Source organism: Rhipicephalus microplus, chromosome 8 (assembly GCF_043290135.1).
Source record: "Rhipicephalus microplus isolate Deutch F79 chromosome 8, USDA_Rmic, whole genome shotgun sequence".
In the NCBI taxonomy this organism is placed as follows: Eukaryota; Metazoa; Arthropoda; class Arachnida; order Ixodida; family Ixodidae; genus Rhipicephalus; species Rhipicephalus microplus.
The window spans coordinates 62,151,667-62,177,649 of NC_134707.1; the positions used below are offsets into that span (position 1 = coordinate 62,151,667).

Consider the following 25,983-nt stretch of genomic DNA (forward strand, 5'->3'; position numbering starts at 1 on the left):
AAGGGAAAAGTCAGGGAGGCGGAGAGGATTTACTGGATGGCAGCTATGGAGAAAAAACCGGCTTTGAGTAACTACCGAAAGGTCAAAAATGAAATAAGGAGGGAGGCATTTTACGATAATTCAAGGGGAAGCGCTTTACTGTTTGAAGCGAGATCGGGTTGCCTTAGAACGCGTAGTTATAAAGCAAGATTCAGTAAAGAAGAAGAACAATGCACATGCTGCGGGAAAGATAAGGAAACGGCGGAGCATGTTCTGATTGAATGTGGAGATATCCACCCAGGTGTACGTTTGGGCACGAGCCTACAGGAAGCCTTGGGTTTTAGGGACAACAATGGAAAGCTGAACACACCCGCGATTGAAATAAGTAAGAGACGGTTAGAGTATTGGTGGCAGAAAATTAGAGAGAAAGGACAAAAATAAATATTGGAAAAATAAAATATGGACAGTGTGCCGTAAATGGCAGAGAACTTAAGCTGAAAATTTACCTTTTTTTCATTAAGATAGAATTTATCGAAGTAGAGGCATTAGGTCAACATAAAAAAAAAAAGAAAAAAGTTTTTTTTTTTTGTCGAGCCTGGTGGCATACTTGTCACCACCCCGTTATAAAGGGGACGCTCATAGCATCCATCCATCCATCCATGATGCGGGCGAAGCGCGCGCTCCGCGCTCTCTCGTCGACTCGCCGCTGGGTTCGCTGGTTCGCCTCTGGAAGCGTGTCTGGGTGTGTGCAGTTTTCCGCGTTGATGTCTCGCTTATGGCAAAATGTATTTAGTTGCTGACATGACAGTGTGAGTGCCGACCTTAGGATGAACTCCAGCACTACGAAAGCGAAGCAACGCCACTGCTTTGCTCCTGGCTGCACGAGCGGCTATGTGTCATCGAGGGAGCAAGGTCAGCGTGCTTCTCTTTTCTCTGTTCCCAAAGACCCTGCCCTCTTCGAAGCCTGGCAACGAGCCGTACCCCGTGCCGACAAGTCGTTGGACGTGAAGTCGGCGCTATGTGAGCTTCATTTCGACGAGCAGTTTATTGAGCGTTTTTACACGCATGTGATAAACGGCGAAACTGTTCAGATTCCCCGAGGGAAACCGGTGCTGAAATCTGACGCGGTGCCAACCATATTCCCAAATGTTCCTGCGTATCTTTCAAAGAAAGTGCCGAAGAAAAGGACGTCAAGAACATCCACTTGCGGCCTACCATCGAAAATTCGGCGTCAGGAACCAAGCACGTCTGCTTGCGAGGAGACAGCTGGCTCGTACAGCACAGAAAGCGACAGTAACCAAATACCTGTTCCGAATGGGCCCGCAATTCCCGACGTCCGCAAGTGTGGTCTTCCCAGCGCTTACTGGGCTCGACATCTAATTGCTGGAGCCGACAACGCCACGGTGTTTACAGTTTGCGCACTAGATGGTGACAAGTTGACTATTGACAAGTATGTGCTAATGACATCCGATGAAAACAAACTTCAAGCGACAGCTTTTGTGCAAGCCACAAAAATAAAGACCCTTGACATTACCGACATCGAAATGGCAGAAGAGTTGCTTCGCGACGTCGACTCCATGATACCATGCAGAGGGTTTGGTAAAACTGGTGAATTTGGAGTGAATTTAAAGTACAAGGAGAAGACTTTTGATGGCAGAACCTTCAGCCCATCTTGCCGTGGGGTTGCTCCAACGCCAGAAAAAGCCTGCCCACAATGCAAGCACCTCAGAAGACTACTCCTGAATCGTGAGTCCTGCAGGCGAAGAAAGGGCAAAAATGTGGCCCAGTCCCAAAAGCTTTCATACAGGCTTAAGCTGCGAACAGCGCAAGCGAAAAGGAGTCGCCTGAGTGTCCTGCAGGCTAAATCACTCATCAAACAAATGAAAGAAAAGAATGCACGGAATGATTCTACAGCATTTGAAGAAGCGGTGAAGGCCCTACCCATTAAGCAGCAGCAACAAGTCAAGGCGTGCTTTGCTGCGGCTAAAAGAAAATCCACGAAAGGGATGAAGTATGAAAGTGAATGGGCTCTAGAGTGCCTTATTATGTCCATGAAAAGCCCACGCCTCTATGAGCATATACGCAAAAACAACATCATGGCGTTGCCTTCTCGAACATCACTACGTCGATATCTCAAGCGTTACAGGAGTGGATTCGGCCTGAGCGAAAAAGTGTTTGCTGCTGTGGCGGAAAAAACAAAATCTATGGACTTGTTCCAGCGCCATGGTGGGCTGTTAATTGATGAGATTAAGCTATCTGAACACTTGAGCTTGGGAACCGATGGCACCATCGAAGGTTTTGTGGACCTTGGGAAGTTCACACCAGAGAGTGAGCGCTCCGTAGCATGTGACCATGGCCTTGTAGTATTGTTCGTGCCTTTTACAGGCACGTGGCACCAGATTATTGGTGTGTTCGCATCACGCAGCAATGTGAAGTCCGAGACGTTAGGCAAAATAATCCTCGAAGCAGTAGTCATGAGCGAAAACGCCGGTCTGCACGTAGACTTTATCACCACTGATGGAGCTGCGTGGAACAGAAGCATGTGGCACTCATTCGGCATACACGGCAGGAAAGAAAACACAGTATGTAGAAGGCAGCACCCTACAGACCCAGAACGTTTTCTGCACTTCATCTCGGACTTCCCACACCTTCTTAAATGTGTGAGGAACACCTTTGTTCGAACGGGCGTGAAACTGCCAGAAGGCCATGCCAGTGTTGACCCTATTGACTGTGCCCGGAAGCTTGATGAACAGCATGACACGACTCTCAAAGCCATGCCTCATATTAGCAAATCGGTTGTGCATCCCAATGGCTTTGAGAAAATGAGGGTAAATTATGCAGTGCGGCTTTACAGTGATGAAGTCCTCAGAGGCCTTTTCTTGTACAATGCAACCATCGAAGAAAAGCATGGGAGCACAGCGGCGACAGTCAGCTTTGTGGAAAGAATGAGAAGGCTCATTGAGGCCATGACTTCAAGGTGCAGTTCGGGTGCACTTAAGCCTGGAGGGATGCACGAGAAGTGCATTCAAAACTTCTTGACTTACCTGGACGATTGGGAAACAGCTGCTGGCTCCGGAGGTTTCCTAAGCCGCAGTACAGCCGAGGGGCTTCGTGTTACCTTATCAAGCACGCTACACCTTCTCCGCTACCTGACGATGAAGTTGAACTTCAGCTATATGATGACATGCCGCTTGAGTCAGGACCCCCTGGAGAGGCTGTTTGGAATCGTCCGACAAATGTCTGGATGCAATGATCATCCGACTGCCTCCCAGTTCCTAATCTCGGTCAACACTTTGAGCTTCCAGAATTTGGCAAAACCACCGAAAGGAGGCAATGTGTCCTCAGGACTGCTGAGAAGTCTGCTGGGAGCTGACAACGGAAAGGACCTCACTCCTCGGAGGAAATTAGACGAGCTTCTTGACGTAGGAAACCTTGCCGAAGCACATGAAGTGCTCAATGAATACGGCCACGGCACCGAGCATGCAGACATGGTCGTGCAAAGCAGCGATGCCAGACTCATATTCTACATGGCTGGATATGTGGCAAGAAAAAGCGTTGCAAGCACCAAATGTGCAGAGTGCAGCCAGCAGCTCCTACAAGGCGAGAACGATCCATCTCCAGCTGCAGCATCCCTCACGGCTGCTGTTGACCGAGGAGGCCTGCTGTACCCATCAGTCAAGCTCAATGAACTCGTGACCACTCTCGAGAACACTTTTACCCACTGCTTCAGTGTTACAGAAGTCAAACCTGACAGCATCATGGACTTGGTTTCCTTCTTGCAGTTAAGAAAGCTTACACTTGTTGGCTGCCCTGACCACAGTATGTCCCTCACAAACAAAATTATCAAGTTTTATGTTCTTACTAGGCTCCACTTTCATGTGAAAGCCCAGAACAGCAAACGAAACGCTAAGCAGGAAAGAATGAAATTGCTGAAGCTTAGACGCGTGCTCTGAGTTTGATATTGTAACTTTAAGCTCTATTGATTTTTTTTTTTGCCGAGTGGAAAGTGATTTTATGCCTCTTATTACTTAGTGCCAAGCGATGCGCTGTCTGTGTGCAATGTTTCAATGTTTTTAACTACTCCCGAGCGTATGTAAATGTGCGTATTTTTTCATTTTATTTTATTTTACCCTGTATTCCATGATGTGCAATAGATCTTCCTAATAATATGATGTGCAATAAATATTTGTTTTATTTTCCTCGCCCAGAACTTTGGTAATATTTTTTTTAAAAAAAACGCCGTCGCCTTGCACTCCAAAACACTGCAGGGATATGCGAACGAAAGCTTTAATTTGCGCAGATTCAACGTCACAGAAGTCTTGCAGCGGCAGCCAATTTCTTTTAATGCTTGAAATGGCGTTCTATCAGCCATCGTCACAGTGAGTTATCTGAATCGCCAATTTATCTGAATCATGCTTCAGCAACAGCATCTTTGAAAGGTCCGCGCGCTCAAGGCGCGCGCGCGCAACTAGCATCACCATTCCGCCGACAGCGCCACCGCCGCGCTGCTCGAAACGAAGGAGCGGCTCCGAGCTCCCGTTGGCGTCACCTCCCAATTCTAGCCACCATAGCAGCACCTTTTATCTGTTTATAGATGCTCTGTGCTTTTATTTAACACCGTGGGCTAGGCTTAGTTGGCCCATTGACCTCGGTACGCCTGCGTACGGCCGCGCTAGAGGAGCCGCTCCTCTAGCCCAGCCGGGGCCTGCGCTGCCGAGCAGCCGTTGCGCGCGTACGTACAGCTTCATTGGCCATGTATTGGCTCGCTCACGAAGGCACGTTCTTGTTCCTTCGGAGGTGGTAGTTTCAGATTCAGCGTCAATCGCAGAAGCAGCGTTTCCAGGGCAACGCGCCTAAAAACTAGCAGCACTCTACGGCGATGATGATGCGTAAACTCTAGGCTAAAAATAATGATAAAAAAGACAAAAAGAAAGAGTTAAAACTTAAGAAAAAAAGACGCGTCCGTAAATGCCTTTTTTACGCTCGTCCCACTTCATTACAGTATTCCGGTAAAAAGAAACCAGGCACCCTCTAGGGTAAAGCGGCCGCCATCTTACTAGAGGCATGATTAACCGTCTATATCACGGAGGAAGGAAAGGTAGTCTATACTGATTCAGCTGTAGCAAACTCCCCGAGTAGGGTGGCTAGAATAAATCCATTCTAGCCACTCTACCCCGAGTCTCGAGCGAGTGGTTTATGCTAACCACCAGCCAAACATCGCACGCCCATTCACAGGGAAGCTGAGGGAATGCCAAACTAGACTAACTTTAGTTAAGCTCACTTTAACTAGACCTCCACCAGCGCACGACCTCCTCAGCATAGTAACCTGCGCTAGACTTAAGTCCTTAGATGTTTCTCTGTTCTTCGTAAAAGAGAAAAATCTAGGGACCTTACTCTGGGCCAGCTAAGTACAACCCAGAGTTATTCAGTCATTGAGTACTCTGAGTACAACCATGTAGGTGTTCTGAGGCATAACCACCGAACACCTACCTGTTTGTATAACTACCTTCTAGTCAACGCCTCCTAGAAAAACTATGCCTGGAACGTCGCTCTCTTTTCAAATGGGAGCCTCCTGCCAGCTCGCAATCTCGGAAGCCATGCCTTCTGCCTTGTGTTGCGACCGGCTGCCGCGTGAGACCGCTCGCCTTCGTAGCACCCACTCACGTGACATTACTGTACTGCTCTGTCACGTGACATCACGGCATACCCTTCCTCCGTGGAGGTGTTCTGTGGTGGAGCCATGTAGGCACCTTTCCTTCCTCCGTGCATGTAGGTGTTCTGGGGCCATGCCTTCAAACACGGAGGAAGGAAAAAGGTAAGGAGAGGGCATGCCCAGCCGGCGCAGGGCGTAAAAAGTGTGGCGGAAATGACATCATGGCAGCCATATTCAGTAGGCACAATGGCGGCGTTGTTATGGTTACGTGTTGCGCAGTGAAGCTGGTCTAGCAGTGAGCGGCCGCGGCTGGCGGCGGAATGTGTGCCTCCCGCGTGGCGGAATGCAACCGTAGAAGGCGCACGACCGATCGTGTTGTCTGTACAGTTGCTGAATTAATGACGTGAAAGCACTCGCCGTTGTCAGTGCATCTAGCGCGCGTTCTCTCGTAGTTGCTTCGTTGTCAGCGAGCTGTTACTCTTTGTTATTACTCGGACGAAGCGATTTCGCTGAAGGTGTCCCGCTGGCTCTGAGTGATGAGCCCAGTTCCATTAGTTTCGGAGCGTCACGACACACGCGCTGCGCAGCCCACGTGCTTTCCGAGCCGGAGAGGGAGTCGCGCCTTCTGCTTCGCATTCATATGTAAACAAGAGAGGAGAATTTGCCTACTCAATATGGCTGACTTCCGGCTTCATCGCGGCTTCACAACGAGTGACGTCAGGGCCTCTCCTTACCTTTTCCTTCCTCCGTGCCTATGGTGGCTAGAATATGAAGGTGACGCCAACGGGAGCTCCGAGCCGCTCCTCCATTTCGAGCAGCGCGGCGGTGGCGCTGTCGGCGGAATGGTGATGCTAGTTACGCGCGCTGCGCCTTGAGCGCGTGGACCTTTTAAAGATGCACGATTCAGATAACTCACTGTGAGGATGGCTGATAGAACGCCATTTCAAGCATTAAAAGAAATCGGCTGCCGCTGCGAGACTTCTGTGACGTTGAATCTGCGGTACTAAAAGCTTTCGTTCGCATATCCCTGCAGTGTTTTGGAGTGCAAGGCGACGGCTTTCTTAAAAAAATGTTACCCAAGTTCTGGGGGAGGAAAATAAAACAAATATTTATTGCACATCATATTTTTAGTAATACATATTGCACATCATAGAATATAGGGTAAAATAATGAAAAAATAAACATACGCACGTTTACATACGCTAGGGAGTAGTTAAAAACATGGAAACATTGCACACAGACAGCGCATCGCTTGGCACTAAGTAATAAGAGGCATACAATCACTTTCCACTCGGCAAAAAAAAAAATCAATAGAGCTTAAAGTTACAATATCAAACTCAGAGCACGCGTCTAAGCTTCAGCAATTTCATTCTTTCCTGCTTAGCGTTTCGCTTGCTGTTCTGAGGTTTGACACAAAACTGGAGCCTATAGTAAGAACATAGAACTTGATCATTTTGTTTGTGAGGGACATGCTGTGCTCAGGGCAGACAAGTGAAAGCTTTATTAGCTGCAACAAGGAAACAAAGTCCATGATGCTGTCAGGTTTGACGTCTATCACACTGAAGCAGTGAGTAAAAGTGTTCTCGAGAGTGGTCACGAGTTCATTGAGCTTGGCTGATGGGTGCAGCAGGCCTCCTCGGTCAACAGCAGCCGTGAGGGATGCTGCAGCTGGAGATGGATCGTTCTTGCCTTGTAGGAGCTGCTGGCTGCACGCTGCACATTTGGTGCTTGCAACGCTTTTTCTTGCCGCATATCCAGCCATGTAGAATATCAGTGCTGTTGCTTAATGGGTAGGGCCTTCATCGCTTCTTCAAATGCTGCATAGTCATTCTGTGCATTCTGTTCTTTCATTTGTTTGATGAGTGATTTAGCCTGCAGGGCACTCAGGCGACTCCTTTTCGCTTGCGCTGTTCGCAGCTTAAGTCTGTATGAAAGCTTTTGGGACTGGGCCACATTTTTGCCTTTTCTTCGCCTGTAGGACTCTCGATTCAGGAGCAGTCTTCGGAGGTGCTTGCATTGTGGGCAGGCTTTCTGTGGCGTTGGAGCAACCCCACGGCAAGATGGGCTGAAGGTTCTGCCATCAAAAGTCGTCTCCTTGTACTTTAAATTTACTCCAAATTCACCAGTTTTATCAAAACCTCTGCATGGTATCATGGAGTCGACGTCGCGAAGCAACTCTTCTGCCATTTCGATGTCGGTAATGTCAAGGGTCTTTATTTTTGTGGCTTGCACAAAAGCTGTCACTTGAAGTATGTTTTCATTTGATGTCATTAGAACATACTTGTCAAAAGTCAACTTGTCACCATCAAGTGCGCACTCTGTAAACACCGTGACGTTGTCGGCTCCAGCAATTAGATGTAGAGCCCAGTAAGGGCTGGGAAGACCCCACTTGCGGACGTCAGGAATTGCAGGAACATTCGGAACAGGTACTTGGTGACTGTCGCTTTCTGTGCTGTACGAGCCAGCTGTCTCCTCGTTAGTAGGCGTGCTTGGTTCCTGACGTCAAATTTTCGATGGCAGGCCGCAAGTGGATGTTCTTTACGTACTTTTCTTCGGCACTTTCTTTAAAAGATACGCAGGAACATTTGGGAATATGGTTGGCACCGCGTCAGATTTCAGCACCGGATTCCCTCGGGGAATCTGAACATTTCCGCCGTTTATCACGTGCGTGTAAAAACGCCCAATAAACTGCTCGTCGAAATGAAGCCCACAGAGCGCAGACTCCGCGTCCAACGGCTTGTCGGCACGGAGTACGGCTCGTCGCCAGGCTTCGAAGAGGGCAGGGTTTTCGGGAACAGGGAGGAGAGAAGCACGCTGACCTTGCTCCCTCGTTGACACACAGCCGCTCGTGCAGCCAGGAGTGAAGCAGTGGAGTTGCCTCGCTTTCGTAGTGCTGGAGTTCATTCTAAGCTCGGCACTCACACTGTCGTGTCAGCAACTAAATACATTTTGCCAAAAGCGAGACAACGCGGGAAACTGCACACGCCCAGACACACTTTCAGAGGCGAACCGGCGAGCCGACGAGAGAACGCGGAGCGCGCGCTTCGCCCGCATCACTATGCCGACAGCAGCGCCGTGGTGGCCGTCGTGGCGGCGCTTGAAAAGGAGGATCGCGCGCGCTCGGCGAATATGCGGGCGCTGGCGTCACCTTCCAATTCTAGCCACCATACCGTGCCTTCAAACATGTGCCTTCAAATCTAGACAATGCCCACAATGTTGCCAACGAGTGTTCTCGCTCTGCGCATGCGGCAGTATTCGAACGTACCAGGCGTTCTGTGTCCGTACCAAAGAGGTACCTAGGAAGAGTTTTTTTTTTTTTTTTTTGGATATTAGCGTCGTTACGTCGCAGCTGAGCGTGTTGGGTATAGGTGTTCTATGGCAGCTCTGTAGACCGCCGCCGCCAGCTGGGCATGTCAGTGTGCGCTCGGCGTGCTTGCTCAGGTAGTGTGCGCCAAGTTATGAAAGTTGCTGCACCATTTGTCGATTTGTGTTCTTCGAGCCGTTTGTTCTCGCTCAATTCGGTGTCCTGCGTGACCGTGTGAAGGTTTTTTTTTTTTTTTTTTTCGGCGTACATGTGTTATGGTGACGTTTAGCGCATAGTATCGAAACGACATAGAGTTCGTGCAACATGGGCCGTTGTTGTGTTCCTGGTTGCCGCGGTAACTATAACAATGGGCCAAAAGTGCGCCTGTACTCATTTCCAAGGGATGGCGCGCGGAAAAAAGCGTGGCTTCAAGCTATCTTCCAGGAGGATTTCACGATATCGGTGTATTCGAAGGTAAGTAACATTGCTTTGTCGGGCGTGTAAATCTTCGTTCTTAGCATAATAATAGTAATGTGTGGGGCTTAACGTCCCGAAATCGCAACATGGTTCTGAGAGACGATTCAGTGGAGGCCTGCGGACATTTCGACTATCTGGCGTTCTTTAACGTGCACCCAACCTTAGCACACGGACCTACAGCATATACACCTCCCTGGATAATGCAACCGGGATTCGGTCCCGCGACCTGTTACGTTCTTAGCTGCAACCGCGGTAATTGTAGAAAGGGAATACTATTTTCGTACACCGTGAGAATACTTCAAACAGAACGTTGAAAAAGCATGCATTTCTCGTGAATATTCACTGAGCAAAGGGGCGCATTTGTAAATGAACAATGCTCAAAAGGATATCCTTCTCACTGTATTGTTAAAATAACTTCTATTTTGCTCTTGCTACCTGTAAGCTATTCCTGGTTTGGTCTGTGTTTTGTTTTCTGCATTTTGATGTGTTCAGCAACCCTCCGATGTCAAGAATGTTATGTAGCAAGTTATCACGACAACAAAAATGCCATCCTCATGATGCGATGCAAGAAATAAAACCTATGTAGTCAAGAAGAAAGAAAAGTGTAATTTCCTTTAACTGTGGGTGTAGAAACCCGCCTCCGAAGGTGGTTTTATTTTTCCTTTTCTTGCTTTATTTATTTTAATAAATGAAGAATCGTAGGCACAGTGCTTGCCTGGCCTAAGGATATAAAATTTCATAGCTTGAGATCCATGCCAGATTCACTGTGCCGTTTTTTTTTTAAGGACGTCCTGCGTATACCGCAGTTAAATCGTATATTAAGGGACAGCTTTTTGTAGGTTATATCTATGCATAGTGAGTCTCATGTGTAGCGCATGTATAACAGTCACCTTTTTTTTTTTGCGCCCGCAGGTTTGTGAGCTGCACTTCAACGCTGAGGATTTCTCAACGATGCTGTCGTATCATGACGAACGGACAGGAAGGACAATAGAAGTAAAGCGGACGAAACGCCAGGTGAAGCGCAATGTTGTACCTTCCATCTTTCCAAGCTGTCGGAAATCCTTGACCTCAAAGCCAAGGGAGAACGCTGCGTCGCAAGAAGCTGTAAAAGAGTCGCTCGAATCTAAAGAACTTGAGCAAGAAAGGAAGGAGTCTTCATATACAGACTTCAAGACAAAGCCATCAGGGATCTGCGATAATGATTTTTGGACAGCAACCATTGGCGAAAAGTTGCGTAAGGTTTCTTGTCATTGAAAACAATCCTTCTTTTTACGTTAAGTACTCACTGACTGTTCTCCCAGATCTCTCACTTTCTGTTGTTCTCTGCGGAGAACAATTCTGATTGCTTCCGTGGGGTCGCGCGTTGCCAAGTCGAGTGTGCGACATTTCCGCTCCATCCTTGCTGTTGGAGAAGCTTTGAGAGGCAGTTTAGTGAGATACCTAAAATGAGAAAAAAAAATCTGAACATGCTGAAGTACCAAAGTTTATCACTTTGCTTCTTGAAGACGTCGCTACTGGTACTAACATGCCAAAAGAACATTGCGCTTCGTTGAATTTTCTGAGAGTGACTGGGCCATCTCCTTGTCAAAAAGCCTGGCTATGGCACGGAACTGTTGACATTTTTCAGTATTTGTTCCTCAGTTTATCCTCATGTATATCACTTTATTTATTTATTTATTTATTTATTTACATATACTGCCAATTCCAACAGGGATTATTGCAGGAAGGGCACATACATTGCGAAAGGGCAAGATTTATACAGAGGGTACTCACTGAATTATTATAATAACGAGTGAGACAAAGCCGACAGAAATACATTTGATGACTACATCAGTACCACTAAAATACATTCAGTAGCATAGGACATCAATTCCAACTAGTACTGAACAAAAAGAATAGTGAGCACTTCAAACAGTGGACAAGAAAAAAACAAAGTTCGTCAATTCTGATGACAATAAATAACATTCAAGCAGGGATGAAAAAGTTTCCAGTGATTGACTGTTTGTTATACTGATTGGCAAGTTATTCCACTCGCGAATTGCTAGTGGAAAAAAAAGAATATTTCAGACAGTCCGTCCGGCACTGATATTCATTCAGTGTCTGAGAATGCTTTTGTCGTGTTGGCCTTGTTTCTTTAAATGACATGTACTTTAAACTGTCTATGTTTAGCTGTTGGTGAACTAACTGATATAGGAATTTCTGACGTGCCAGTTTAGCGCAGTTTTTTATTGTTAAGAGACCTGCTTTTTTTAAAAGTTCTGTGGGTGAGTCAGTTATTCTGTACTTGTTATAGACAAATCTTATCGCTTTTCGTTGTATTCGTTCTAGGGCATTTATGAGATTGTTTGTAAAGGGAGACCACGCGACGTTTGCATATTCTAAGACAGGTCTGACGAACGCTTTGTAGGCTAGAAGTTTCGTTTCAGGTGGCGCGGAAGCGAGACTTCTACGAAGGAAAAACAGCCGTTTTAATGCAGCTGATGTGACATGACTAACGTGGATATCCCATCTAAAATCTTGCGTTAAGGTTAAACCTAGATATTTGTGTTCAGTCACTACCGGAAGTGGAGAGTTATTTATAACGTAAACAAATTCAGATACTTGCTTTTTTCTTGTTATCCTCAAGAGAGCAGATTTTTTAACATTCAGGGTCATTTGCCAAAAAGCACACCACTTAGATATGAACTGCAAGGCATTGTTCAGTTTTACATGATCTTCTGGGGCGTTAATTTCCTGGTAAAGTATACAATCATCGGCGAAAAGCCTCACATTAACACCAATGCCAGCAGGTAAATCATTAATGAAGATCAAAAATAAAATGGGGGCCAGAACACTGCCCTGCGGTACACCTGACGTAACGTTGGCTATGCTAGAACTTTCGCAATTGACTTGCACATACTGTGTTCGGTTACTCAGATAATTGTCGATCCAGTCAGTAAGTGGGCCTGCGCCTATCGTTGCTTCTAATTTTTTTATAAGTTTTTTGTGTGGCACCCGATCAAACGCCTTTGAGAAATCTAATAGAATTAAATCAGTTTGTTTTGTACAGTCTACATTGAGGGAGATGTCGTGAATTAGTTCAACCAGTTGGGTAACTGTAGATAGTCCTTTGCGAAAACCGTGTTGTAGTGGCAATAAGATGTGATTCTGGTCAAGGTACAACGTGGGATGTTTAAGAATAATGTGTTCCAGTAGTTTGCAAGTTGTGCTGGTTAGTGAAATGGGTCTGAAATTCGAAGGGTCAGCTTCGCTACCAGATTTATGAACAGCAGCTACTTTTGCGATTTTCCATTCTTGGGGGAGGGAACAGGTTGATAGGGACTTATTGAGAAGTATACACAAGTATTTGGCTACCCATTCAGCATCTCGCCCAAGAAATTCATTTGGCAAGTTATCGGGACCGGCACCCTTCTTAGTATCTAATTTTAACAACAAATTAAGCACTCCAGACTCTGTCACAACAAGTGATTCAATATGTCGGGTGTTGCAAATGTCAACATCAGGCACATTTCCATCATCAATCGTGAAAACAGATTGGAAGTAGTTATTTAGCGAGTTTGCTTTATCTTTGCTTTCTTCCGGGGCCGCGGGCCTAATACGGTTTTTGGGATTAAGGTAGTTCCAGAACTTCTGGGGAGACGTTTTCAAAAAGTTGGGTAGAGTACTTGTAAAATAGTTTGCTTTGGACATTTTTATTTGGGATTTCATCTTAGTAATAGCGTGACTCAACTTGTTCCGAATTTGAGGAGTAGGTTTTGCCTTCAAAGTTTTTCTGAGGCACTTTACGCTTGCAATGAATAATTTCACGCGTTATCCAGGGATTATGTTTTCGTGTTTTCTTTGTTTTAGATGGCACATAGTTAAGAATGCAATGTGTTACGACTGATTTGAAGCTTGCCCATAGTATTTCCACATTTGTGTTTGAATCATTCGCAAGTAGTTCAAATGAAGCAAGTTCATGGAAAAGATCAAGTATACTGGTGTCATCGGCATGGTTAAAGTCAAGATATGCAGAAAAGGAGTTGGACGGTATAGGGATGTCAACTATAGAAACGGAGGCCTGAATAACTTCGTGGTCTGAACGCTACCAGGACGCCGGTTCTGAATTCAAGGTCACTCAAGTCGAGTCAACTGCACTTTTCATTCACATTATCCTCACTTTGTGCGAGTAGTTAATGTTAGGATGTCTTGTAAAGGCCAGCGACTGAGCAAGATCTTGTAAGCTCTGTCAATGACATACAGTTGGCTTTCCTTAGTGGCATTTTAGATTGGCTGGGCGCCTGATGGAAAATTGACATCAGCAGCCGATCCCTGATGAAATAAACACATAGTGCTTTCAGACTGGTGCGCTGCTTCCCGATTGAACTCTCATGCTACTGTTTAGAGGTACTTCACTTCAAGTATGTCGTACTCAGTAAATTTCGGAAGGATGAGCTGGAAGCTCGCTTTGGCCAGTATCGCCAATTAGCAGGAGCACAGTACCACATTTTCGTGCGTCAACTCTGCGGACGTGAGAAGAAGCTTCATCTTAAAATTGGCATTTTCACATGAAAAACAGAGTTTGGAGGTGTCAATGAGCGTCTTACGGATTTCAAGTTTTCCGTGACTGTCGGTGAAGACAACATCGCTGGCTCCCAACACGATATGGATGCCGTTGTTTACATCACGGGATATGCTGCACATGCGGCATCCAAGAAACTTTCCTGCTCTACTTGTTTCTGATCATTGGTTATGGAAAACAGGGAAATTCAGGCAGAAAATAGTTTCATGATAGCGAACCTAACCAGAGGAGGACTGAAATTTCCACAGCCATGTGTCGTCAGCATGGTTATGGTGTCATATGGTTTCTTCGTATGAGAGTAAAACCATGTGTATAATGCTTCACTTGTGCCCGAAAAAGCTTCTTAAAGACATGACGTAATATTTTGCACCCATCACAGACTCTTACAACAGGAGTAGAACCGAGCGTGATGCTCCAGAATACCGGAACGCAGCGCCCATGCGGACACAAGGGGTGACATCAGACAACCATAGGAAATGCATTTGGAATCCAAAAGGGTTTGACATTGCGCACAACCGTGCCTGCACGCCGGCAGTTTTCATGTTGGGTGTGTGTGTGCACCTAAGGTATGCCATGGAACAAGACTCTTAAACTCTGGAACAAGAAGCCGTGTATGAAGAACAGCGGTGTGCTGCCAAGCTGAAACGTGCAAGATGACGTCGTGCCGATCCTGCTTATGGAGCCGAAGACGCTGCTACCAAGCGTCGCCAGCAGGCGGAAGAGTCAGGATGTGCCACTGGGCGAAGGAAATACATGCAAAATCGCCACAAATTCGTTTCTGGTCTTCGTGGGGCTGAGCATTTCCTGCGCAGAGTTTGGACGTATACCACTTGTGCGAAATAACGGGTGCATCGCTGAGAGTTTCCGAGCACGAAACTTGGGCAAGCCTGTCGCTTCAGCGCGAAACCTAGAGATGGCTAGCCATACGTAGTGATGCCTAGCAAAAACGTTGTTCAAACTTGAGAATCAACAAGCTTCGATCGCTGCCTTCAAAGCTTTGCCTTTTTTTTTTTTCATGATATTTTCAATTTCTTTCATGATTTGGCTTTGTTGGTGATGGAACGTACGTACTTCAAAAATTTATGATAGTGCGCTAGAGAAAAGCGTAGCACTATTGTCTATGGCAACTCAAACGCACGAGGTGCATGGGAGTTTTGGGTAGTTGGTGTATTTGACTAAGCTAAGCCTCGTGTAGCCTTCACAAGACAAAGTACAGCAAATGTGCAGCAGTCATAATTTACCATGCATCTTGGCCCTTTTAGGCTGACCAAGTGAAATCGGGTCTCTGGTGTTCACAATGAGGCCATTATTTTATCTAAAATAACACCATAAACAGAACAATAAAAGCCGCTAGTGCATTCAAAGCCACAAGCACGAGTATTAGGCAAATCCGTCTGCTGCTCATAACCCATGTAGTTGGCCAATTGCTTCATCATAGTGCCCAAGTCCGTGATAGGTCCAGAACTCATTCTTGTAATGTGGTCCCCCAGTGCCATACGATGTCCGTGGCGCGATGTCAGTGGGGCAACATATCTGTGGGATGTTTTGCAGTTTCTGGGAAGGTGTGGAGAGTCGATTGGAGAATTTCGGGAAATTTTGGTGGGGGTTTGAAAAGGTAGTGTTTCTCAGTGAACAGCGTTGTTCTGAGGCTATAAATGGTTCGTACAATCAGGCGCATTTTTTTGTGTTTGAAGTGATCTCTAAAAAATGTCACCATTTGTAATTGTTTTTTTCAGAAAACTGCATAAATATTCATATTCCTGAGCATGTTTCTTTAGAGAGAAGTTATCTTAAAGAATCTTGCATACAAAAATCTGGAATTTTCGTCGTCGAGAATGCGAATTCGGCTATCTAGCAGGGAGCATCTTCAGCTGATTGCTGCATACGCGTTCAGCTTTCGGTTGTGTTGTTTGGTAAAGTGTTATCGTTTCACAAATTCCATTGTGGGGACTTTGCGAAAAATTCGTTTGCCAGAAGAGTGGCCACTTGGCAAGCTTTTCAGGCGGTGCTGATTCTGCAGGGATTGTGTAGCAGGAAGCCAGCACCCGCAGGCGGCGACGTCAGGGTCTGCAACGTCGACTAGCGAGGTCTCTACGTGGCTGCCATCATCGGGAGAAGCCATGACTCGCTGCTGCGTGCCCTACTGCCGTGGAAACTACGATAAAGGTCCCAAAGTCCGAGTGTTTTCCTTGCCTCGGGATGCTGCTCGCAGAATTGTGTGGCAGAGAGCAATCTCTCGTAGTGATGTTGACATCGCTACATTACGTGATCCCAAGGTACGCCATGTTCTCGCATTCTTAAAGCTGAACATTTTGACGAGATTACCTGCCTCGCCGGGTGAATAACAAGGTTGGAAGGGCTCCCACCAGACAACGGGTTTATTTCCTGACATTTAATATAATATTCGCCTCGAATTCTTCTTCGGGGGACAACGGAGACGTTCCGATGCAGCCTTTAACAAGAACCTTTTTAAGGCAAGGACCCCCCTGTAGAACACTAAAAAGTTGGTGATCATGAAATGGCCTTAAAAAGAACTAAATCCAAACAGAATTAACCAACAAAAAAGGCTGCTACCGGAGTCGTGTTTCGATCAAAACACTAAAAGTAACATAATCCGTTGCACAGGAAACCTGCCGTCAATTAACATCACCACAGCATGAAAAGTGAGGGAGTCTCACTTATCATGAGTCCCGAAAAAGGACTCGTGTTAATTCTGCTGTGTGGGTGAATACCCCCAGTTTTTGGTTGAAGCCTTCTGAAAAATGTCCATTCTCACATTATCTTCTGTAGGAGGTGAATGCATAATGACAGCTGGTGTAGATCGTTTCTTGAAAAAGGGCAAATTTCTTTTAAGGAAAAATGTGGTTTTTACAACTTCACAGGGCTGTGTGGTGTAGATTCGTTCATTTTTGTTCTAAAGTAGCTTGCTAGCATCACGGTGCATGCGAGTCACGAGTTGTGATGCTATAACTTCTGTGGTCTTACGTGCCAAAACCGCCCCGCCGTGGTGGTCTAGTGGCTAAGGTACTCGGCTGCTGACCCGCAGGTCGCGGGATCGAATCCCGGCTGCGGCGGCTGCATTTCCGATGGAGGCAGAAATGTTGTAGGCCCGTGTGCTCAGATTTGGGTGCACGTTAAAGAACCCCAGGTGGTCGAAATTTCCGGAGCCCTCCACTACGGCGTCTCTCATGATCATATGGTGGTTTTGGGACATTAAACCACACATATCAATCAACGTGCCAAAACCAGAATGTGAAGCATGCCATACTAGAGGTGTTCTGGGAACTTCAACCACCCACATGCAGTTACATAGGACAGAGAGGTGCCTAGCATTTCACTTATGAAACACATCTGCTGTAATCGAAATGAAACCTGCGTCTTTCACGTCGGCAGCCGAGCATCGTAACCACTGTATTACCACAATGGACATTAATTTTGTGCTGCTCTGATTATAACTCGCATGTTGCAGTTTTTTGACGATCTGTCTTAGTGGGTGGTTGTGCCTTTTGTACTCATTTTTTACTGTGGTGATACGTTGTCGGGTTCCTCGCTGCTGTTGCTGTACACAGATTTGATGTCTGATGTAGCCTAATCTTTTTTTGTTGCTGACGTGTGGACCCCGCGTGGATAGATCTAAAAAATACATTTGGACAAACCCATTTCTTGATTGTTTTACAGCAAAGGTGTGTATTGCTAGGCGAAACCAAAATTAATCCATATTGTGTTTGCCTTCCTATGTTCGTTCAGCTAGCCTCTGTGTGGCCCAGAAATTGGACTTGCTCCGCTAGTCCCCACTAACTCGCTCGTTAAAAATGAAAAAGAGCAGGTTCACAGTGAGTGCTAAAATAATGAAACAGTGGTCGCTCCATTGGCTGTCTAGTCAGTAATGTCATTCTCATTGTAAGAAAGCACAGACATTAACGAACTGTTGCAATTAGCCCAGTTAGAAAGCACCAGATCCACAAATTTTATTCGCTGGTCAACCATCTGTACAGAGTGCTTGGAAGATTATTTATTTATTTATGCCTCGTGCTTTGCAGGTTTGCGAACTTCATTTCAAGCCAGAATGCCTCAGGACCATATCTAGGTACACGTCGTCTGATGGGATAACGTTGGAGGCGCCAATGGGACGCACGCTTCTGACGGAGGATGCGGTGCCGACAATTTTCCCTGCGGCCCACGGGTCCGAATTCAAACCTAAGCCACATTCGCGAAAACGAAGAAGCCTGGAAGCATCACGTACACAAGAAGCAGCACTGCTGTCGGTGCATACCGAAGAACAGCCCAAGAAAAAACCCTCATCCTGCGGTTACCTATCTTTGTGGCTGCCAGGCATTCGGGTGTGTGTGATTTTTGAATGATGAGGAAGGCTGGGTTGTCTGTTTTCTTTGCCCGCAATGAGGGCGATTCAAGGCAACCACGCTCTTTTATAGTCGGTGACATTATGAGGAAGTAAAGAGTTTTGTTTTGATATAACTATGCCTACCAAGTTGTAAACTCTCGGCACTCTTGAATCTTATTTGAAAAAAATGTAAAAATGAAGGCTTTGTGTTTGAATCACGTTTAGTTCTAAATTTTGCCAGTCATAGTTTCCTAAAAGTTACTCGAGGGGACACTGGCACTGTGATCTTTCGGCGACCATTGGAGATATGGGTATGACATGGATTTGCCTAGTCTTCATGCTTGCGAACAGCGAATGCACTTGTGGCTTCATTTATTGCTGTGTTTTGGTCTTGTTTTGAAGGAAAGAACAAACCGTTTTTCACTTCATGACTCGATTTGAAGTGATAAGCCTAAAATATTGAGGTGGTGAAGTGCAACTGCAGAACATTTGCCGATTGTTGTTTTGTGAAGAAGCAACTTCAAGCCACGCGAAGCCGGAACGAACGTAAAGCACGAAGACTAGGCGAATCCATGTCATACCCACGATTCCCATGCTCGCTGAAGTGCCGCGAGTTGTAGCTCCTATCGGCACTAGCGCCAGAATTCCCTCTAGTGTATATTTAGAAAACTCTCTGTTGCCAGTTGACGACTGCCTGTGGAAGCTGCCCACCTGCTTTGAGGTCAAGTGCCTCGAAACTTAGCAGCAGTTCGCCATTCTGTAGTTGGGTTGATTCTGGATGGATTGCCAGGTTCTCATCATGCGCGTGCTCTTGTTTATCTAGGCTGGAAAAAGGGAGATCACCTGTTCCCACAACCATGGTGAATTGATGAACAATTTGCCCGCGGGGCTCTTATGGTCGTCCCTCAACAAAGCGGACGCTGGAGTTGGTACGACAATAAGCATTAAAATGACAAAGTGGACCCAGGCATCGCTCCCCACTGTCAAAGCGCACAGGGGGACGGACACCACGGACCTTGGTGATTACGACACTGGCACACAAGAATTTTCGGGTGAGCCAGCTCAGATTTACCTTGAACCCTTAACCTCTGGCGAAACTGCATCCCCATTTGGGAATGCCACTTATTCTTCCTCATTTCTCTGCAGTGCACACCTGGTAAGGAAGTGAAGACATACGATGAGCTAATGGTATTAAGCATCATCGTTTCCCAAGGATGTTAATATCACTTCTGGTTGAAACGTTTCGCTACACACAATTGTTCTGGCGGCATCAGTCCGCTGTTCAATTAAGCAGTGGCCGTAGGGCGTTTCGGAAGTAATTTCAGAGGTGTTTCATGCTCGCAGCCAGCAGGTAACTAATTAATGTGCATAATTTGAGTGGGTCCTTGAATTTTCTTTAGCCAGAAATATTGAATGACCGATGGTGCTGAAATTGCGATTGATTGCTGTGAAGGATGCTAAAATCTATTCTTATGCTTTCGCTGTTTAAAATTCGGTCTCCAGAGCCTTGGCATCAATTACTTGCATTTATGAACAGTGGATCGTAATGCCTGTGAAAAATGGTAAATTAAATAGTCCTTGAAACATTTCTTCTTTAATTTTTATGAGCACTCGGGCCACAAGGTGAGTATGTCATTGGCATTACATTCTAAATTAAGCACCTTGTATTAAGGCAGACACTGCTCCTAAAAGAAGTTTTTTTTTTTATTTCATAATTGATCTTTATTAAATGTAACGTGTTTATGTATATATGTGTGCCGATCTTAAATATGGGGTTGTTTTTCTTGTATAAGGTGTAATTATTGAAATACAAAACATTTCATGCGCCTTTTGGGGACCAAGATTTCTTGTGAACTAAGAGAGCTACAAAGTTAATTTGTATATGTTACAGTAATCTGCAATGGGAACTTAGAACAGCGCAATAGATGTTTTAGATCAATTTCAACAAAAGTTACGGTACGTCGAACACTTTTGAGTGAGCAAATTTAGAGCTAGGATTTCACTGGTAAATGTCCGAAATGCCATAACTTTAAAACATTCGTTTTGCTACACTGCAATCGGCTCCAATTTCAGATTATTGCGATTTGCTTATTTATCGAGTAACTCTATTAAAAGGCACGTAAAATATTTATTTTAAAAACTACACGTTATACAAGAAAAATAATTGCATGTGTTAAATCAGCACACAAATATGCATAAGCTCACTAATTTTTATCAAAATTGATGAATAAAAACAATTTGTATGCTTAGCGGTTGTATTCCACCCAAGCTGTACCTTTTCTCCCCAACATTTTTAAGCAATCGGGAGCAAATTCAAGCCTTCTCGAGGGTTGGAAGGTTTGGATCAGACGATGCATGGTTACCTTCAAACTGGATTTGAAGATGTCTCTTGGTCTAGTTCAGTCTTGTTGTTTTATTGTGCTCCTTGTTGAGGCACAGCATCACGGCTGCCACAGTGTATGTCTGGCTGCGTAATGTGTCGTCTTATGTTGCTACTAACCTCACCACAGTGCAGTGGGCTGCCACATCATGTTTATTGCGAATGCTCAATAAAAGCTTGTTAATATTAAAATCACACTCTGCGCATCGGGCTCAAATTAGAATATTATTTTGGCGGGTATACAGTACCGATCGAGTAGGTTTGCGAACGATTTTAAGAAGTGCTTTAAGGTCCCAATGAATGAACATTTGCACGTATGCAATCGCATTTGAAGAGAAGCATCACAGAAAAGTGTTTCGATAAGGGGATGCTTTATCTCAGATTACTTTGTCAAAATACAGGAATATGGTATAGTTGTTTTCTCATTAAATTTAATGTTAATAACCATTAAAAATTAAGTTTCTTGCATTTAAAGGCCAACTCTGGTGATTTTTTGACAACATCAGGACAATAGTGCTTTTATGTTCCTAAGACGTCATATGCCCGATAGCTAAAATGCTCAACAAATTCGAATATAATTTTGATTTAGCAAGAAACCGCAACAACGAAACCAGAACCCAATTGAGTGCGCTTCTACCTGTGGCGTAATCCTTTTCCTGAACCTGTCTGGTTGCGCATAAACGCCATCACATGGCACTACATGTCCACACTGTCCAAGTTTCTTCCAGCGGCGATCGGCTAAAACGCTTGCGCTGTTATGGTGAATATATGGTGAATCGTGTGCGGCCTTTAGCTCGCTATGTCCCGAAGGATCATGCTAGGCCGCTACGATTTGTTCCATTGGAATGGAGCTGTCTAGCACTTGTAAATGAGCTACTCTAATTCGACATCCAGACTCTGATGTTTGGCTACCACACCTGGTTTAGTTAACCTTGTTAATTGGTATTCGACGTTACTGTTCTAAAGGGGCACACTGATTGAAGCATGCCCTTTGGAGATTGAGCCATCGCCTACCTGATGGCAACCCTCTCTGGGAATCTTGCTAAGTGACGTGAAAAAGCGATTGTTAACAGTTAGCCCACCGCTCTGTTCGACAAATAAAAAGGGGGGGGGGGGGCATTTTGGCGCTGCATAGCTTGGAATGTATACGGATGATAGGCAGGTAACGCAGTAAAACTAGTGTCCTTCTTTTTTTATACAGATTCAAGTGAGAGTGGAATGTGGAGGCTTTCTAATGTGGACGACGTTCCAGAAGTGCCTAAACTGCGCAGCAGTGAAGTAAGTAGTATCTGGTTTGCTTTTCAGGTGAAGCTTGTATACCCTCAAAAGTGTCGTGGGCGTTAATAGGTGTGACTGAAAAAAAAAAAAAAAAAAAAAAAACTTGGCGTTTACAGGTACTGAGAAATGGAGCCCTTGAATGTTCACCAATCACGTGGGTATGCAAATGTGCCGCTTTCAAAGGATTGATGCTCTCTCCATTGCAGGCTTGTTGGTTTTCCACCATCAGTAGTACGGCTATATGATCTTTCGTGGAGGTGACTCATCGCTTTACGTTGCCACTTTTCATTGTTGCCTGGGTACGAAGGCGCGGTCGTCCTTGTTGCCACTGGCAACTGAAGCGTTCCGCGGCTAGCCGAGGGGTTGAAGGTCCGATTCTCGGCGTAGAACAAGGAAGCAGTTGTGGGGTTTGTTGCTCAATGAAATGAAAAAGAGTAAAATTTCAGGCATGCACATTTTCTCCGTTTTACGAGTAGTGGAAGGGCTCCTGATTTTTCGTTTGCTTGTGGTGCATTTTATTGAATGAATCTCATCTGTATAGTAAAGGGGGTATCCAATTTCATTGTGTCGTGGAAGTATGCTTTATTGATCAATGTGCCGGCCGGTTGAATGTGAGCAGCGGCGACAGCGACTGTGAAGACTTGCAGTTGACTGCACGATGTACATGCATAAATTAATAGTCATCACTAAAAGTATAACGTTTGCTTTTGTGGTGGCGTGTGTTGCAGCACTCATTACAGCACTTCTCATAGTCTGAAAAATATGCCAAAGGTTCCTATCTCAAGGAAGGGTCCACGCATCGTCGAAGTTTCAATACAATCAAAAAGGTGCTCCCCTTGTGTAAGTCATTGCGGTACATATGGAAACATTCTTGCTGACAATGGGATGGAATTGTGGAACCCCCCCATCAAGCTTGATGAGCGCAGTCGGTTTTGTTCTACCCATTTGTCGCTTTCTTTTCACCTATGTCAGTGGATTAGGACAGTTGTTCAGTCACACCGATGCACGAATTGCACACGAGTTCGTTAGCATTGGCAATCGTTTGGCCGAGTCAGATTTGAGCACTTTAGTGTTGCCTTTGACATTGCCACTGCATTGTGTGTGCTTTGTGGCTTGATATATTTTTATGTGGTCTGCCTGAAGCCTTATCATACACCGGACCTCGCCGATGCATGGGTATAGTGGCCCTTCCCACTACCATCTTGGTCCAAATGCAACGGGTCGCTGCTTTCGCCACCGGGGGTAATGTTATGTTCCGCTGACTTAGAGGTCGAGGAAGAGGTCTCCTGTTTGTGCCATCGCTTTTATTCCGTACATAATGTAAATACACCCTTCTGGTGTTGTCTCCTCTTAACAATCTTGGTATATCAGTATATGTGTACGAGATATCATGTATGCCACTATACTTTCACCATCATGATCAACCGCAGCACCAGCCACATATTACCTTCAAAAGATGGATAGTAAGTACTTCGCAACAATGTTTAGGATCAAGAAGTATGCCTGACTATATCATGACAAATATTGCTACGCTTATTGAAACACTGCACTCTATTACAGTGCATGCCCTGCACAAGTAGTAAGCATGCAGGAGAGTTTACAGCTGACTTTGATTAAGGCCACTCCTCCAGCTTACTCTGCGACTTCGCTACATGTTGTGTGCAGGTTTGGAATTTCTTTTTCCGTGCTTTATTCATCGAAACTATGAGGGCTTGAATATTTGATAAAGCTTTGACCATTACAAGGCACATGTATTTTGCATATTTGTGGTCTTCATGCTGACGAAGTGTGATGGCTGTACTTTGGGACACTGCCAAATGCTGGCATTTGTTCTCTCTGCCTAGGTTTTGGTGCAAGAGCCCACAGTCATCAATAGCTGCCAGTTGGTGGTCGCGGCACCCACCTCTGTCTTGGCTAGTTCAAGGGGTGCTCCTCAATGTGACCAAACAGCCGTGGGCACCACCCTGTCGACCAAAAGAGGTCCCCTTCGAAGAGGGTCCCCCTCGAAGAGTCTTCAAGGAGATGCAGCCTCTCGATGCAACGTTAAGCGACACTGACCCTCAATCCAGCAAGTAGCATTTAAATCAACCTTTGCCTGAGATATATGTTACGTCGGTGTGCATTTTCGAGAAGAATCTCTCGCTTTTCACAGTGAAAGCTGTTTTGAGCTTACCACCACAGCTGATTTTGATGGTGTAGTGGTACACTACCGCCACCAGTGTCTGTAACCACTATTAGGTAAATTGACAAAAAAAATATAGATACTCTGAATCGGATGAGATTTTTGTCCCTCTGTGTGGCAGTTGAGTGTTCTAGTGCAGAGCCACGCTGGTTCTTGGAGTTCTAAAAAGACAAAAATTGGGAATAAATCCGTTATGAACTAACCACACATGCCTTGATCGTGCATAGCTCCGTCATTTTCCTAAACATAATTTTCTCCGGTGTCCAGTACATTATTTGACTGCATGAATATCCTCAGTGGTGACGAGTGGTAAGGCTCTCATGCACACTTGCAATAGTGGCAGTGTTCAGTATAGTAGTGAGCTACGTCAATATGTTCATGTACTACACCGCTTTACTTTGTGTGCGCTTCCCATAGAGATGGTTTCAAATGGTTTGTATATAGACAACAAACAATGTGCAGGGTTGCCTTGGTCAAGGGCTTGTTTTCTTTTAGACACAACCTAATAAAGCCAACAAAAAATCGAGGTTCAGGAACATGTCCGGAGCATTACGTGTGGTGTTTTAATTGTGCTGTAGTGATTGCGGTATAAATTTAAAGCGACAGAAGTAGATAAAAAGACTTATTTCTGCCAAAAAAATCGAACCTACAGCCTTCAGATAAGGCGTCTAAACCTCTACTAATTCAGCTGAGCTACGGTGGTGGTCAACCTCCTATTTATATTATTCGGTATTTTGGTGCATGATACCCGAGTATGTAATCGTTCACCGTTTACATACACAGTTATATAGAAAACACAGTTTGGTGAATGAGTTAGCACTGCATACTAATGATGGCAATTTTTCAGTACGAACCTCTCAAATTTATACTTTCGTTTCGTTGGCAGTTGTTCCAGTCCTTGCTGAGACGGCGGCTGCCAACCACCAAGTTGTGCAACAATGTTCCAGAGGCAAATGCGCAACGCTTGTGGTGAACTGGCATCATCCTTGGCAAAGAGGGAAGCCCTGCCTCTGCGACAGCAGGCTCAACGAAAATTGTCTACAGCTGAAGCTACTGCTACAAGAGTTTTGGGAGACCGAGGACCTCACCAACCACGTCGGAATGTGTCCTTGGCTGCAGCCACACAAGTGCCACCTGTGTTCAAACGTTTTCAAATTGGACCTCAATGCAAGACCACAACGCCATGCACGTCGAGGAACTAGGAACAAAGTGCCCTTTGTGCGAGCGCAAAGTCGCTGGTGGGTTATCAGATTCGTCAAGACACATAACGCATTGTCTCACCTTTAAGCTGGTCATGTGCAGTGTTTGGAGTCGTCCTTCTTGTACACTATCACCGCACACGTGTAGTGACATGCTGGCCAGCGGGGATACTGGGCGGTTCCTTTCAGGACATTACCTCAAGTTCAGCATCAGGTATGCAATAATAGTTCTTGAGAAAGAACATTGTACTAGAGTGTTGCGAGTGCTTATGTCATGTAAATCAGTGATGTGAAGCGGCATGAAGTACTTTGCCTTCATTCATTCTTCATTTGTTGTATTGTACAGTCAGCCCCAGGACACCTAACCTTGCATCGGGGTATCAAAAGTTGCATCCCCTACAGAGGATGCCTCGATTGTGTGATCGGGAGTGGTGAAGCACTCCTTTCACCTCATTAGATATTTTCAGATGGCTTGTCTGCGCAGTTGAAACTGTTCCAGCGTCGTGGTGCAGTCCTCAATATACCAAAAGCCAACTCCATCATCTGTGTAACATCCCCACATGAAGAATGAGTATTACCCTGTACTTTCCACTGACGTTGCAATTAAAAAAGATGTTGCGACTATGAA

At 45.4% G+C, this 25,983-nt stretch overlaps 1 protein-coding gene across 3 annotated transcripts in view; it reads left to right on the plus strand.

Annotated features, from left to right (window-relative positions):
- Positions 1-25,983, plus strand: part of LOC119165450 (uncharacterized) — a 181,706-nt gene extending 155,723 nt beyond the window's left edge. The window contains exons 1-8 of one of the 3 annotated variants that reach the window (XM_075871953.1): positions 8,987-9,073; positions 10,326-10,642; positions 15,995-16,250; positions 18,015-18,314; positions 19,140-19,368; positions 21,898-21,974; positions 23,819-24,042; positions 25,043-25,983. In XM_075871953.1, the coding sequence (XP_075728068.1) occupies positions 10,365-10,642; positions 15,995-16,250; positions 18,015-18,314; positions 19,140-19,368; positions 21,898-21,974; positions 23,819-24,031 (1,353 nt within the window). In that variant the 5' untranslated portion in view covers positions 8,987-9,073; positions 10,326-10,364 and the 3' untranslated portion in view covers positions 24,032-24,042; positions 25,043-25,983. The other 2 variants (XM_075871951.1, XM_075871952.1) reach the window with 2 other exon arrangements.